This window comes from Raphanus sativus, chromosome 1, assembly GCF_000801105.2.
Source record: "Raphanus sativus cultivar WK10039 chromosome 1, ASM80110v3, whole genome shotgun sequence".
Taxonomy (NCBI): Eukaryota; Viridiplantae; Streptophyta; class Magnoliopsida; order Brassicales; family Brassicaceae; genus Raphanus; species Raphanus sativus.
In genome coordinates this window covers 14,309,750-14,325,019 of record NC_079511.1, presented here as the reverse complement: position 1 = coordinate 14,325,019, position 15,270 = coordinate 14,309,750, and the positions used below count along the sequence as shown (strand labels likewise).

Genomic DNA, 15,270 nt, shown 5'->3' with positions numbered 1-15,270 from the left:
TTCTCTTAGGTTTCTCGTATGTTGTCTCTTGTTCTTAGAAAGTAGTGTCTACGCTACGATTGTTTCTCACGATGGACGAGCAATCACCATTGATGGTAATAGGCGAGTTCTTCTCTCCGGCTCGATTCATTACCCTAGAAGTACCCCAGAGGTAATTAAATCATGAATAATTCATATCTATGACTGATGGTAGTTATATTTATGTTCACTAGCGATTATAATAATTTTTTTATTAATTATTTTTTAGATGTGGCCGGATCTTATAGGAAAAGGCAAAGAAGGAGGTCTTGATGCTATAGAAACATATGTTTTTTGGAATGTTCATGAACCTACTCGTCGTCAATATGATTTCTCCGGAAATCTAGATCTCATTCGGTTCTTGAAAACCATTCAAGATCAAAAGTTATACGGCGTTCTTCGCATAGGACCATACGTTTGTGCCGAATGGAACTATGGGTAATTAACATATATATCCCTAATGCGTTAGCAACTTCTTACATACATTCATACATATCAGTTTCTCTTACATACACCTAAACGTGATGCGTTGTATTTCATAGCTGCTCTCGTACATACCAATCTGTTTTAATAAATCCCTAATGTGTTGGTAACTTTTGCGAGTCTTTCTCCAATTTGCTTTAGTAAATTTTTTAATACATATCAGTTTCTCTTACATACTTATAAACGGGACGTGTTAGTAATCGGTAGCTATTATTTTACATGTCAGTTTTAATAAAATCCCTAACGCGTCCGTGTATTGTTCTTGATCGGTAATTGTGTAATCATTTTTAATAGTGGATTTCCTGTATGGCTGCACAACATGCCCGCTATGGAATTCAGGACTACTAACAAAGCCTTTATGGTAAGATTAATCAAACATTTTGTTTCTCAAATATGTATTATTATCATTTGATATTGTATATTTTTTTTTGTATAGAATGAGATGCAAAACTTCACAACTATGATAGTTAATATGGTCAAGAAAGAAAAATTATTTGCATCACAAGGAGGTCCTATTATACTTGCACAGGTAATCGATTTTATTTTAACACTACTCTGTTTGTTACTATGTTATAAAAATTTCTTAACACTATTTTCTTGCAGATAGAAAATGAATATGGAAATGTAATTGGATCATATGGAGAAGCGGGTAAATCATACATTCAATGGTGTGCAAACATGGCTCAATCTCTTGATGTTGGTGTACCATGGATCATGTGTCAACAAGATGATGCTCCTCAACCTATGGTAACTAGCTGAGTATTTTAGTAAATATATTTTAATTATTTTATGCAAAATTATATATTTTAAAATTGTTTGAATTTAGTTGAACACATGTAATGGTTATTATTGCGACAACTTTCAACCAAACAACGCCAACACTCCTAAGATGTGGACTGAAAACTGGACAGGATGGTTAGTTTTATATTACTGGCATGAATACATAAAACGTCGGTTATATTTTCTTTAAATTTATTATCTTACATACATATATCTTCCTTAATATTTGCATAGGTATCAGAATTGGGGAGGCAAAAATCCTCATAGAACAACAGAAGATGTTGCTTTTGCTGTTGCAAGATTCTTTCAAAGAGGAGGAACTTTCCAGAATTATTACATGGTCAGTCGTTATGATGAAATTTTAATTTAGTTAACAAAGTACACTAACATATATATTAATTAGGAACATTCAATGAATGATTTATTATTGTAGTATCATGGAGGCACAAACTTTGATAGAACCGCAGGTGGTCCATACATCACAACTTCATATGATTATGATGCTCCTCTTGACGAATATGGTAAATTCAAATTATATTCATATTTTAAGTTAGTTTCGAAGATTAAGTTTAAGTATTAACATGATGAAAATTTATCAGGTAATTTGAATCAACCAAAATACGGACACTTAAAACAACTTCATGATGTCCTTCACTCTATGGAAAAAACTCTTACCTATGGAAATGTCTCCACCATTGATTTTGGAAATTTTGTATCGGTAAATATTTTTCTTTTTGCTTACCAATATTAAACATGTTACTTTTGAACTAGTTACTTATCATGAACATGTATGTTTTAGGCAACAATTTATAAAACTGAAGAAGGATCAAGCTGTTTCTTTGGAAATGTTAATGAAACTTCCGATGCAACAATCAATTTCCAAGGAGAAACTTATATTGTCCCGACTTGGTCCGTTAGCATTTTACCAGATTGCAAAACTGAGGTTTATAATACTGCTAAGGTTTGTCCTTTTTTGTTACATTCAATTATTGACGATTGCATTCAAATTTAATCTTTTTATATATTTTCTCTACCAGATTCTTACTTGTGTCGATTGTTGCATACATAAGAGTTATGGTCATAACATACGAAATAATATTCTTTATACAGTTTGTTTTTTTCAAATTAATAATTATTATTATACTCCAACTGAAATAGTTTTTCATTTGTGTTTGTGGGTTGTCTGTTATACGTAAACCTTTTATGTTAGTATTTCAAAAGTAATTATATATTATATATCGCATTTTCCTTTGTGGAATTTTGATTTTATATTTCATATTGATGATCATTATAAAATTTTAAGCTATAACCTTTAATGTTTGTTACAAAAAAAAGGAAAAAAACCTTTAATGCATTTTTTTTTATTTTACATTTTCAGATAAACACTCAAACTTCAGTGATGATTAAGAAACCAAATGAAGCTGAGGATGAGCCTATAAATTTGAAATGGTTATGGAAACCGGAGAACATAGACAACTTCCTTTTAAAAGGAAAAGGAGAATCTACAATGAAACAGTTGTTTGATCAAAAAATAGTAAGCAATGACCAAAGTGATTATCTTTGGTACATGACTACTCTTAATCTTAAAGAAGAAGATCCAGTTTTGGGTGAGAACATGTCTCTGCGTATCAACAGTACTGCTCATGTGCTTCATGCTTTTGTCAATGGACAACATGTTGGTAAGTAAACTGATATATTTTTTTTTGTCAAATCTCAACAATACTAGCTTACTACTTATAAAAGTATTATTAATTGATTTCTGTTTTAGGTAATTATCATGCAGAAAATGGAAAGTTTCATTATGTTTTTGAGCAAGAAGCAAAGTTTAACCCTGGTGATAATGTCATTTCTCTCTTAAGTATAACCGTAGGACTTCCTGTAAGTTTGACTTATTATTATGTTGAATTTTCTTAACTTGTAACCATTTTATTTATTTCTAACTATTTTTTTTTTCATAGAACTATGGTGCTTTCTTTGAGAATGTTCCAGCTGGAATAACTGGACCTGTTTTTATTATTGGAAAAAATGATGATGAAACCATTGTAAAGGACTTGTCTACTCATAAATGGAGCTATAAAACTGGTCTAAGTGGATTTGAGAACCAGCTCTTCAGTTCTGAGTCACCGTCTAAATGGTCAGGTGACAGTGTACCATTCAACCGTACCATGACTTGGTACAAGGTAGGTGGATATTGTCATTCAACAAGAACTAACCAAAATCCTAGTGATTTAATATCAATCATATCATTTAAATTGTCTTTCAGACTACCTTCAAGGCTCCATTGGGAAGTGAATCAGTTGTTGTTGATCTTCTGGGACTAGGAAAAGGTACAGCCTGGATCAATGGAAACAACATTGGACGTTACTGGCCGGCGTTTCTTTCAACTGAAGATGGTTGTTCTACTGAATGTAATTATAGAGGGGCGTACTATGCGGAAAAGTGTCAAACTAATTGTGGAGAACCTACCCAACGATGGTACATTTTCTAAATTTGATTAGGTTCCAAAATTAAATATTTTTAATTAGTTTTAGTTTAGAATTAAAACTTGCACGGACTTATTAAAATTTGGTGTTTTATTTCTTAAACAGGTACCATGTTCCTCGTTCTTTCTTGAATCCAAAAGGAGATAACATATTAGTTTTGTTTGAAGAGATTGGAGGAAACCCATCATTTGTCAATTTCCAAACTGTTGGAGTGGGAGGTGTCTGTGCAAATGTCTATGAGAAGAATGTTCTTGAACTTTCCTGCAATGGAAGGCCTATTTCTGCTATCAAATTCGCCTCTTTCGGTAACCCACGAGGCAAATGTGGATCATTTGAGAAAGGAACTTGTGAAGCAAGCAAAGATGTTGTTAATATTCTCAGTGCAGAATGTGTTGGAAAAGAAAAATGTTCCGTTAATGTTTCCACAGAGAAATTTGGAGTACCTGAATGCGATGGTGCTACTAGAAGTCTTGCAGTGGAAGCTCTTTGCTAGGTTTCTTCTAGATTTGCGGTGTTTTTCCTTATTTTTATTTTCAAATTATGTAGACTTTGTTTTCTGCTGGATTTAGGTGATTTAATCCTAGGAACGTTGCATCCATCATTAGTTTCGATGGATGGTTTTATTCAATAAAAGAACACCTTCTTATATTACATTATCCATGATCATCTTCTTGACTAGGATCAAGATCAACTGTGGTAATTTCTTCTCCCCCTTCCCCACTCGCTCTGAAATATAAGTTGAATGTTCTCTTCAATGTAACAAGTATTCAACGACATAATTTGATGTGTTCTCATGCTTAGTTTTTTGGCTACGGTTTACATATTCTCTCTGATTTAAGGTATACGCACACTCGTTCTATTTAGATTTCCTTACAATCTTCTACATATTGACTCTCTGATAAGAGTTTTCATATATGTATATATTGCGACATAACATATATGGTGGTATCTAAGCATTAATGATTTGATGAAGTCCGTGACATCTTCTCTTGGCTATTATAAAGGAACTTGATTTTCAATTTTTTGTTGCAATAACACGTTCTGGTAACTCATAGGGGACGAATATGGAAATCTGTTTTGAAAGCCGATCAATGTATCTCCAAATTAATTGTTGGAGATAGAAACTACAGTTTAGCATTAGCTTTGCTGGAAGGATGAGAGGAAAAATATTCCTACACTTAAATCTTTTATTCTGAAAGGAAGTGTATATTTTATAAGAAATATCAAACACCTCTAAGAAGTAAAAAGACAATACAAATGTTCTATAAACACAACAAGAGAAGCTCAAACTCAACGGCCGTACGGTAACCATTCACTGATACTCCAGAAAAAAAAAAGAGGAACCATTGAAAGAAAAAAAAACTTGAAACGTGACTTACCTCTCTCTCTTTGTGTTTTGTAAACTGAAAGTTTCTATTGAGAAGCAACATAGGTACAACAAAAAGCTGTTCTTGAATCAGAAACATACTAATCCCCAAACTCCACAGCGCATTACCAAGTATGAGAAGGTGGCGACGTTGTTGATGATGATGATGTGAGTCGATGGATGGTTTGGTCGGAGAATGGTTCTGCTAGCCGAGGAGATCTTTGAACAGTGTAGGGTTCTGACTTGTTGGGTTCACACCCATTTGTCTAACAAGAGCATCTTTCTCGAGAGCTTCCTTTGAGTTTAGTCCTTTTGAGGTTTGGGATTGATATATGCCTGGGTTCCCTTTGGAGCTATCAGACAGTTCTGATAAGAGAGAGTCAACACTTGTGGTTGTGGTCACAGGCGCTGCATCTGAGTATAGTCCCATCACATCGGTTGAACCACCATCTTGGCTCGAAGAATCCATAAGCCCTTCCAACTCTTTAAAAGGATCCGTTGCTGTTACACTTGTAGCAGTTGGCTCGCCAAAGTCGAGCAAGTCTGGTGGCGGCTGAACAGGGATTGGATTTTCCTTGGGGGGTTTGTTAGCTGTTCCTTTTGCCGGCTTGTGTCCACCAGAAGATGACTTTCTATCAGATCTTGACGATGATGATCCACCAAACAAGGATGCAGCGAGTCTCTGTTTCTCAGGATCAATTTCGGGTTTCTTTGATTCATAACTGCTTCGAGGTTTTAAGCTAGATGAGCCAACTCCAACGTCCGGGTGACTACTGGTACCATTTGCTGCTTGCGGAGGAGTAGAAGAAGCGGATGTGGACGACTGATAGCTGGGTCTACCCCATTTTTGTTTAACTCCATCGAGTCTCAGCTTGATATCTGATGACTCTCTTTCAGACACGGAAGAAGTTGAAATCGGCTGGTGTGCCTCTCTGTAATAAGAAGGCTCGGGTACTGGAACAAGCTCGGTCGAAGCTTGTGTTGGCACTGATGCTGGCTTTGGACGTTCATAGGCTTCAAATCTAAGAGCATGAGATGGAACCTCATGATGATCTTGGGAATGGTAATCAGTTGTTTCCAGCATACCAGAGCGCTCTCTCTCAGAAATATAAGGTTGCGCTCCACTCTCGATAGCTTGTTGGATGTAGCCATTGAGAAATGAAAGATCCTTATCAACCTAAATTCAGAAAGAAAGAAAAAAGACTGTAAGATTCAGGAAATCCACGTTACAACGGAATGCATGAAGAGAAAAGTTCACCTCGATATCTTCGCAACTAGCATCTAAAGGTAGAATACTCTCCACAGCACGGGCATCTAGACTAAGAAGAGCCTGAAGTTCATATGCACGTTGCTGCAGATCTGTTGAATGTGAAGCAAGTAGCTCCTCGATCAAAGATTGGCACTGCATTTATAAACTAATCAGTCCATGACAAAGCAGGGTACTGATCGTGTTTTTTCTATTCCAGAAACGTCTAAAGATACATACATACCTCTGGCAAAACATCCACCTTTCTCCCAGATGCAATTTCAAATGCATAAATCTTCATCAGTGCAGAAACAGCATATCCCTTCAATAAGAACAGAAAACAATTAGCATGCAATGGGTTAGTCACATTTGCATTGCATCCAGTCTTCACTATGTTGTCACTATATGAAGCTAACATGAACGGAGATCTCAAAGAGAACTCGACACACAAGAGAGGAAACAACGAAGAAGGCAAAAGGTTTCTAGATGCATCATATTGAATGTTGCCAAGCTACCTTAACAGTTTCATCACTTGAGTATGCATCAGCCACATCGCACAGCTTTCCAGTGATATAGGAGGCAGAATACTTCCCGTCAGCTGTGCCATATTCCCCCAACACCCAAGAAATGACCTGGATATTAAACCCAAAATGAAGAAGCATAGATTTGATGTGCAAAAAAGGTAGGCTGAGAGGTCAGAAAACAAAATCAACCTGAAGGAACAGGGATGGGAGCTTTGGCTCACTGATAATCTGCAAGTACGATTCTACCTGCATCGAGAAAAGCACATTCATAAGCACGATACAAAAACAGAGTCTCTAAACCAATGAAACAAAACCGGGAAGTAAGACATGATCAGAGTTACTCCTAACTTTAGTATTACCATTTGAGATATCACCTCATTTATGTATAAAAGGAGTCCATATATCACCAAAACTAGAACAACCAATCTCTTTGTACACGAAAGCAGAACGAACACAAAGGGAATGAACAACATACAGCTGATAATCTAAGCTTGCTGTCTGCATCGTCATCCTCTTCTCCGAATCCTTCAGCAATCAAACGCATCAGATTATGCGCCACCTTAACATTTACCAGATCTCCTGCATGCTCGAAGACTTTGTTCATAATCTGCAGTACGGGCAATTTAAATTTTTGTCAACCAAAACAAAATTCTACAAGTAGGTAGTGTCCAAAAGAGGTTGGCTTGCTACCTGGATGAACCATTGATTGCTTGGAGCGAATTGTTCGGCCAACTCAACACAACGAGATGCTATCTCAGTTTTGTAATGATTGTCATTGATACTAATCATGTAATCAATCATTCGGTCTACAATCACTTCAACATTAGAGGACTTGGTCATTTTGTACAGCAATTCAAAAGTTTTCCTCTTTAGTGTATCATCTGGATCCTGTCGAACGTAGCAACGAAACCATCAGGCAACAGAAAAAAAACGACTGCTGACATGAAAAAAAAAACAAGTAAACGTAGTTTCCTTTATAGTTGCTCACCTCCAAACAATCTATCACAGCAAGTTGGTGCTGCTCAGCAATGTCAGGGCTTATTTTTATCAATCGACCAAGACCATCAATCCCCATGTATTTCAGATTGTGACTATCACTCTACAAATAGTCACCACAGGATTTAGATAACATCATAAGACCACCAAGTGTATAAACTCCCAAGTCAGAAAGACCAACCTTCAAAAACTTGGAGATAGCATCAGCAGCAGCTTCCAACAGTTTGGGGCTTGGAATTATACAGGAGATACAGCGAATACACTCATAAAGGATGGCATTTCCTATATTGGTAGAGGAATCACACTTTCTGAACAAATCTCCAAGCACCATATACATGATTTCACTCGCGCTCTTATCACCACTACCCAGCAGAGCCAATATCTTGAGCAACTTGATCTAAAAAGACATAAAGTGACAAACTTGATGTCAGCAAATTGCAAATGTTAAAGCGACAACAACACATAAAATTCGAATCCCGACCACTAGGGAATTAACATTTCAGCATCGCCAGGGACAGATGACCGACATGTGGCAACACATGACTAGTCTGGACCACTTCTGTGAGGCCAGGATACCTCTGTATATTTAAAAAAAAAAAGACAACAACACATAAATGAAGCCGAACCTGGATGAAGGGTGCAGGCATTTGATGGTAATCATAACTCTTTGGCAACTTTCTCTCAGTGACCTGTTTGAGAATGCTGACGAAACTACTAACTAAATCCTTGTACGAAGAAACATCTTCACTAACGAGATCAAAGAGAGGACAGAGCGTCGCACCCATCACTCCCGGATCATTATCACACAACCTCTTCCTGAAATTAGAGATCAAATGCGAAACCGAAGAAGGAGACTTGCGATGAAACCTATGCAAAGCCATAATAGCTTTCTTCCTCACAGCTTCCTTCCCGTGGTTAAGCAACTCAACCACCTGAGGCAAAACCGCCGGTATCGTCTCCTCATTGATCAGCCTACATATCGCATTAAGCGCCGCGCAGACGACGAGGTAGTTATCGGACCTTAGATCCTTCTGAATCGTGTTGACGATGAGGATGATGAGATCGTGATCCTCGTTGAGGAAGAGCGTGACGGCCAAGTAACCGGTGCGTTTGAGGAGGAGGCTGTCGTCGTGCGTCATCTTGACGGCGTGGATGTAGCCGAAGGAAGCGTCGTGGCCGAGCATCTCGATGTAGACGAGGCGGATGATGTACTCTTTCATCTTCCTCTTGGGGATGTCTGGCTCCAGGAGCTTCCGTTTGAGTGTGTCGATCTCGCTCAGCACGATTCGGTCTTCCTCGGCTTTGGATCGTGCCTCTCCGATCGATTTGACCAGATCGAGAAACTCCTTCGACTGGCCGAATCCTCCTTGTGATCCCATCGCTAGCTCTCTCCCTATTGTCTTCAGCTGCTCCATCCTCTCTCTCTCACTCACTTAATTGGAATTGGATTTGTCCTCCGATCGATGAATTTGGATTAGGGTTGGTTGTTCTGATCAGAGACCATGCGAAGTATCCTCCTCCTTCTTTATGCTTTGCTTGTTCCCGTGAGCGTGTTCGGCGAGAAGATAAAATGAGATCTGGAAGGTGAAAAACGTGAAAGAGATTTTTAGTAACTAAAAAGGAGAGACAGCGAGAGTTTTGTCGCCCAAACCAACACGCGTGTGCGTGCATACGAGCTTGTAATACCAACACTGCAGTGTAGAAAGTGGTTCAATCGTCGGAGTTGCGGTTTAATATTAACCGGAATCTGGTTTTGCATTTGTTTTTCGGTTTAATGAAAAGTGATTTATACAAAACCATATAACAATCTGGACTTTCTCAGGAATGTGAAATTGTAACCATATAATTAGGGGTGGGCATTTCGGTTTAGTTTCGGAGTGGGCATTTCGGTTTAGTTTCGGGTTCGGTTTAGTTTGGGTAATTTGGGTTTTATAAAACTCAAACCAATTAAAACCAAAGTAGCTTTGGTTTGGGTTCGGTTTGGATTTAATTCGGTTCGATTCAGTTCGGTTTGGTTTAGATTTAGTTCGGTTTATATTATTATGGTCTAGTTTGGTTCGATGAAGTTCGGGTTGGTTATAAAATATGAAGACATCAGTTTTATACTTTTATTAAAAAATAATCAACTCATAAACGATAGAGTGAAAATATAAAAACTTACTACATGATCTTTTATATTATTTGAATCGTATTTATAATTTTTTTTTAAAGATATAGAAATTATGAAAAAATGAAAAACGAAACTTTAACTAAGATTTACAATATGTTAATACATATATATATATATATATATCATATATATTTTTACTATATATATATTGGATTATCGGTTTGGTTTGGTTTGAACCCAAACCAAACCGTTCGAGTTGAGTAAAACATGAACCAATTGGGTTACATAAAGAGCACGGTTTGGTTTGATCAGGTTTAACTTCGGTTTGGTTGGTTCGGTTGGTTCGGTTTGGTTTGGTTTGGGTTTTTGGCCCACCCTACGTATAACAAGTGGTTTTGCCTTTGTTTTAGAGTTAGTAATCCCATATGTGTCTTCTTGTTATTGGCTAAAACAAAAGGGGAAAAATATGACCTCTCTTTCTTCTTCTTCTTCGTCAATGTTTTTTTTTTTTGTGGGTCTGAGAAATTTATTTGTCGATGTTATCTATGGTTTTGAGAAACAAGAGCCTGAATATCACGAGATCAACCGTTTGTTGGATGAGATGCTGAGCTTGAGAAACAAGAGCCTGAATCGTCATCATCGGAGAAGGCGCAAGCTGTGACTCCGTGGGTCGTTTCCGGTAATGTCGATCACGAGAAGGTGATCGAAAAGTTCGGCAGCGATAGGATAGACGAGTCGCTGATAGCTCGTGTCGAAAGACTCACTTCTCGCCGAGCTCACGTCTTCCTCCGCCGTGGCGTCTTCTGCACACAAAGGTATCAAACTTTGTGTGTTTGATGATTCTGTTTTTGATTTGCGTTGATGGGGATGGTGAAAGTTATCTTCTTTTGGCTGAGTGTTGTTAACACAGGATTTTGATAAGATCATAATAATTCACATCATAATAAAGCTATTTGTCTTTTTTTTTTTTAAGCTCAATGCTTGTCCTTTATGCTTGTCATTGTCTTTTTTGGTAGATACTTGCAGGAAGCTTTCAATGTCCCCCTCGTTATAAAGATCACTGATGATGAAAAAAAGATATGGAAGAAGTTACCGAAGGAGGAATGTACTTGTTTCTGTTTCCATGGTTGTCTTCATCCTGATATTATTAAGCCGGATAACTTTCTGATGGGTAATTAGTTTCTAATCTGTTTCCAATTGAAGTTACTTGAAGTGTCATTTATTTATCAAAAGTGTCGTTAATCTGTTTCCGTGGTTTCTTCATTCCTGATATCGAGTACTTGTTTCTCTTACAGGTGAAGAGGGACTTCATTTGTCTGCAGTCCAATGAACTGTGCCACCTTTCACTAGTTTGGAAGCTGTAGCCAAAAGCCACTGCAAAGTGCATTACGGTGATGGTGGTGATGAAGAAGATGCAAAGCTACAGCAGCAGGCCTCTCTCTATTCAGTCCTCTGTTTTGGTGGGTCTGAGCTTGTGAGAACAAAGTAACGTCCAGGACTCTTGGGTCTCGGGAATTCATGCGCTACTACAAACAGAAGCCACCACCATCTTCTCAGAAACACAATTGTCAACTCTCTAGCCACGAGGTTTGTTTACAGGCCACTGGTATGTTTCCTTATCTAATTATATGAGCTGGTTTTGAGTTAGGGATCGTTTGTCTGGTTTTTGCTTCAAATTCTATAACAAGTTTTACTGTGTTTCTTTCATGTTTTTTTTTTTTTTTTTTTTGACAACGTTTAAAAATTTTAATTATAAATTTGTATTGATGATTGATTCATAACTTTCAAGTTGGGCCGTATGGGCCAACATAATGATCTATAGAATCAATAAACCCAGCCCGCAAGTAAAGAGATTTTGTTCTTTCTTTCATGCTTAGGTTTTAATACCAACGACGAAAGGTTTGAACAGCTGCCGCCTTCTTTCTCATTCTCACAGGTTGGGTTGGATTGGGATTGGATTGGACAAGAATGGCGAAGAAGAAACGAGATAGGATTATCAACACACAGTCTTTCATCACCACCGATGACGACGACGCATCCATCGCATCTTCCAGAAAACGATCAAAGGTTCCCAAAACCCATCAGCAGCAAGAGAAGGTGATGACTGTTGTAAATGTTGTGAACTGCAGGAAATTGCAGGCCATCGTCATCACTTTTTTATTTACTCTGTTTTGTATTCTTGTTCAAAATAGAGAAAACGTTTTTTGGACTTTTGAAAGCTTAGAGTAAAGTGGTGGAGAAACTGATTTTTTCACTTTCTTACATTACACAACACTGGCCATTACATATTTATACAGAGAACAGAACACTTTCGATTGTTCTCCATATTGCCTTATTATTAACTTAGACTTAGGACTCAGGAGTACTCTCCATATGTAATGTAGCCCACACTTTTTGACTTTCACTTTGATTACTGCAACAAGCGACTTACAAAGACTTTTATCTTATTACCAAAATAACAGCTTGACTTGTTACGTTCTTTTCCCACTTTTATGTTTTGTGGTTTGAGAACAAATAGGCATTATTCAACAGTAAACTTCAGTTCTCACGAGCTTGCTAGAATGTTTTAATATAAATTCCCTTTCCTTTCCTTGTGCAGTTGCTTGAGGCTGGTATCAGCTCGAAGATCATGAAGGTAGCTCTTGCCCAGCAAAAAGAGATCGCTGATGAAGAGAACGCCGAGAGTAACCCCATCACCGCCGTGTTTTCCGCTGCCTCTGCCTTGACTGCAGAAGAGGAGAAGAGAGTGATTGAAGAGGAGGAAGATGACATTGATGATTTTGACGGAGAGTTCGATGATGATGATGATTGTTATCAAGTGAGTGCCTTTTACTCTCTCTCTCTCTCTCTCTCTCTCTCTCTCTCTCTCTCTCTCTCTCTCTAGCTTTTTATTTTACGGTTTCAGTGTTAAACGTTGTTAAAGAAGTCTATTTCACCCTATATTAAATTTTCATGGTTACTACTTGTTATTGTCTTCTTCCTGATCAAATTTAATTTGCTAAAAAAAAAAAGTTCGTTTGCTAAGTTTGGTAGGATTTATAGTTCAGAACTTTTTTTGGTCTTCTCTTGATAAACAAATATGAGAAGATATAAATAAGTGGTTGATTTTTTTTTTTGTTTCATTTGTCGTCATTATTATGCACCAAGTCACCAACGGACCAATATCGTTTCAATTTTGACTTTCACATCGTGACTTGTTTTATGGGTTAGTTGCCGATTCATTGAGGTTTATTGTCATTTTTTATTTTATGTTAGGAAAAGATGAACATTTTTAGATGATACAGACTTTGTTGCCTATGTGTGCTTACAATTTATATACTGTGTGAATCTCAGGAGGATGTCAATGAGGACGACGAGAAGTTGTTCGAGTCATTCTTCGCTAAGAACGCGCCTCCTCAGCGTACTCTAGCAAATATCATTATCAAGAAGATCAAAGATAATGACGCCGAGTTAGCTCAAGGTTTGATGATCATACATATCTCTCTTCTGTTTTTTGATAATTGTTGCTGATTTTAAATCTTTTTATCTTTTTTTTTTTTTTTTTTTTTTTTTGGCAGAAGAGCGTCCTGATCCTCAAATGGACCCTAACATAGCTAAACTATATAAAGGGTAATGTTTTGTTCTTCTCTCCATTCCTTTTGCTCCTCACGTCCACATAATTTGTGTAGTGTGTTTCTCACTGCTTCTGAGATGATCGTATTGCAGTGTTGCCAAGCTTATGAGTGAGTACACGGTTGGGAAAATGCCTAAAGCATTTGTGCGCATCACTAAAATGGAACGTTGGCAGGATGTGCTGTACTTGACCGAGCCAGAGAAATGGTCACCTAACGCAATGTATCAAGCCACAAGAATCTTCGCGCACCACTTGAAAAACAGCCAGATTCAGCGGTTCTACAACTACGTTCTGCTTCCGCGTGTGAGAGAGGATATTAGGAAGAACAAGAGGCTGCATTTTGCTCTGTACCAGGCTGTAAAAAAGTCGCTATACAAGCCTAGTGCTTTCAACAAAGGGATACTGTTCCCTCTTTGTAAGGTACATGTTCCTCTTCCTGAATCTTTTGCAGTGTGTTGCAGTGTTCTTACCATGTTCCTTGGATTATTATTTATTCAGTCGGGTACATGCAGTCTCCGAGAAGCTGTTATTCTAGGGAGCATTCTTGAAAAGTGCTCTTTCCCTGTGGATCACTCAGGGTATGATTACATAGATAGAACATCTTTTTTGACAATTTTCAGATTGCTTAGTAATTTTCTTACATGAACTGCAGTATTGCTTTGCTAAATCTGGCTGAGATGGAGTATTGTGGTACAACAAGGTAAACCTGTTCTGTTCCTTTAGACTATTTTTAATAGGAGTGAGTGAAATTATATTATGCTTGTCCGATATCATGTGATGTTGTAACGATTCTTACTGATAGTATTTTGTTATTATGCAGCTACTTTATAAAAACACTTTTGGAGAAGAAATATTGTATGCCTTATCGAGTGCTTGATGCATTGGTTGCTCACTTTATGAGATTTGTGGACGAAATAAGAGTTATGCCTGTGATTTGGCACCAGTCTCTTCTTACTTTTGTGCAACGGTACACCTTTCTTTATACAAATTTTTTTTTTTGTCAAATAAGAGTAAGCTTATGTTTAGACATTGATGTGTTAGGTACAAGTATGAACTACTTAAGGAAGACAAAGAGCATTTACAAACTCTTCTCAATAGGCAAAAGCACCATCTTGTAAAGACATGTTCTCTCTACTCTTTATAAAATTTAACTTTTATTATGTTTGGTGAATCACTCACTACTTATTGGGCTTGTTTGATGTTAATTTTGTAGGTTACTCCTGAGATTGTGAGAGAGCTTCAGGGTAGCAGAAACCGTGGAGAGAAAGATGATCCTATGTTGACTAATTATATCCTTTTTTTAATATCTTCTTAATTCTCTTTTTCAATTATATTACATATGAGTTATGTTGTGTTTTGTCCTTGACTGTGCAGTTCACCTTTTTCAGTTACTACAATCAACAACCCGATCAAAGAAGACAGGTTTGACATTCCTGAAGTGCCAATGGAAGAGGACTGATTCTTTTTCTTTTAGTGTTTTTTTTTTGGAAAGACGAATAGTAACTCCGAAAGTTCAGTTTTGTCATGGTTATTTAATTAATTTTAAGTCAGAATCAATTGTGATCCGATCCTTTTAAATATGTTTTATAACCCTCTTTGTATAATACAAAGTTCGTAATGATTTTTTCATGTTTAGGTCAATCGTTTGTGG

The 15,270-nt window shown here is 37.2% G+C and overlaps 3 protein-coding genes across 8 annotated transcripts; 2 read left to right on the top strand and 1 right to left on the bottom strand.

The window, feature by feature from the left end:
• Positions 1-4: 4 nt before the first annotated feature.
• LOC108830182 (beta-galactosidase 15) lies at positions 5-4,412 on the top strand (the record flags this gene model as incomplete). The annotated part of the gene is made up of 15 exons (XM_018603784.2): positions 5-151; positions 248-456; positions 796-862; positions 938-1,030; positions 1,105-1,248; positions 1,328-1,416; positions 1,516-1,621; positions 1,715-1,802; positions 1,881-1,999; positions 2,081-2,242; positions 2,660-2,960; positions 3,050-3,159; positions 3,240-3,461; positions 3,545-3,756; positions 3,870-4,412. Coding segments are annotated over 15 exons (2,457 nt in total), but the record flags the coding sequence as incomplete, so codon positions are not given.
• A 519-nt stretch (positions 4,413-4,931) lies between these two features.
• LOC108830181 (AP-4 complex subunit epsilon) lies at positions 4,932-9,538 on the bottom strand. Its single transcript, XM_018603782.2, has 10 exons — positions 8,523-9,538; positions 8,078-8,293; positions 7,889-7,999; positions 7,591-7,788; positions 7,376-7,507; positions 7,090-7,146; positions 6,892-7,008; positions 6,621-6,698; positions 6,389-6,532; positions 4,932-6,307 (listed from the first exon to the last, which is right to left on the bottom strand). Exons 1-10 carry the CDS (start codon positions 9,309-9,311, stop codon positions 5,336-5,338), a joined length of 2,814 nt encoding a protein of 937 aa, XP_018459284.1. The 5' UTR covers positions 9,312-9,538; the 3' UTR covers positions 4,932-5,335.
• A 939-nt stretch (positions 9,539-10,477) lies between these two features.
• LOC108830169 (bystin) lies at positions 10,478-15,182 on the top strand. Of its 6 annotated transcripts, none has more exons than XM_056986181.1 (15): positions 10,478-10,716; positions 10,765-10,821; positions 11,033-11,177; positions 11,302-11,612; positions 11,943-12,103; positions 12,606-12,824; positions 13,340-13,466; positions 13,564-13,615; positions 13,712-14,039; positions 14,118-14,197; positions 14,272-14,319; positions 14,440-14,586; positions 14,661-14,733; positions 14,833-14,908; positions 14,999-15,182. In XM_056986181.1, exons 4-15 carry the CDS (start codon positions 11,525-11,527, stop codon positions 15,076-15,078), a joined length of 1,479 nt encoding a protein of 492 aa, XP_056842161.1. In that variant the 5' UTR covers positions 10,478-10,716; positions 10,765-10,821; positions 11,033-11,177; positions 11,302-11,524; the 3' UTR covers positions 15,079-15,182. The 6 variants fall into 6 exon arrangements, with proteins under 6 accessions (XP_056842161.1, XP_056842157.1, XP_018459272.1 ...); XM_056986177.1 differs by having other exon boundaries at positions 11,023-11,177; XM_018603770.2 differs by having other exon boundaries at positions 10,478-10,821.
• Positions 15,183-15,270: the final 88 nt, after the last annotated feature.

Coding starts and splice junctions, on each gene's coding strand:
- LOC108830181 (XM_018603782.2), bottom strand. CDS start 9,311: ATGGAGCAGCTGAAGACAATAGGGAGAGAGCTAGCGATGGGATCACAA. Junction 7,009..7,089: donor TCCCATCCCTGTTCCTTCAG/GTTGATTTTGTT, acceptor TTTAATATCCAG/GTCATTTCTTGGGTGTTGGG. Junction 6,533..6,620: donor AGGTGGATGTTTTGCCAGAG/GTATGTATGTAT, acceptor TTATAAATGCAG/TGCCAATCTTTGATCGAGGA.
- LOC108830169 (XM_056986181.1), top strand. CDS start 11,525: ATGCGCTACTACAAACAGAAGCCACCACCATCTTCTCAGAAACACAAT. Junction 12,825..13,339: donor ATGATGATGATTGTTATCAA/GTGAGTGCCTTT, acceptor TGTGAATCTCAG/GAGGATGTCAATGAGGACGA. Junction 14,909..14,998: donor TGATCCTATGTTGACTAATT/ATATCCTTTTTT, acceptor TGTGCAGTTCAC/CTTTTTCAGTTACTACAATC.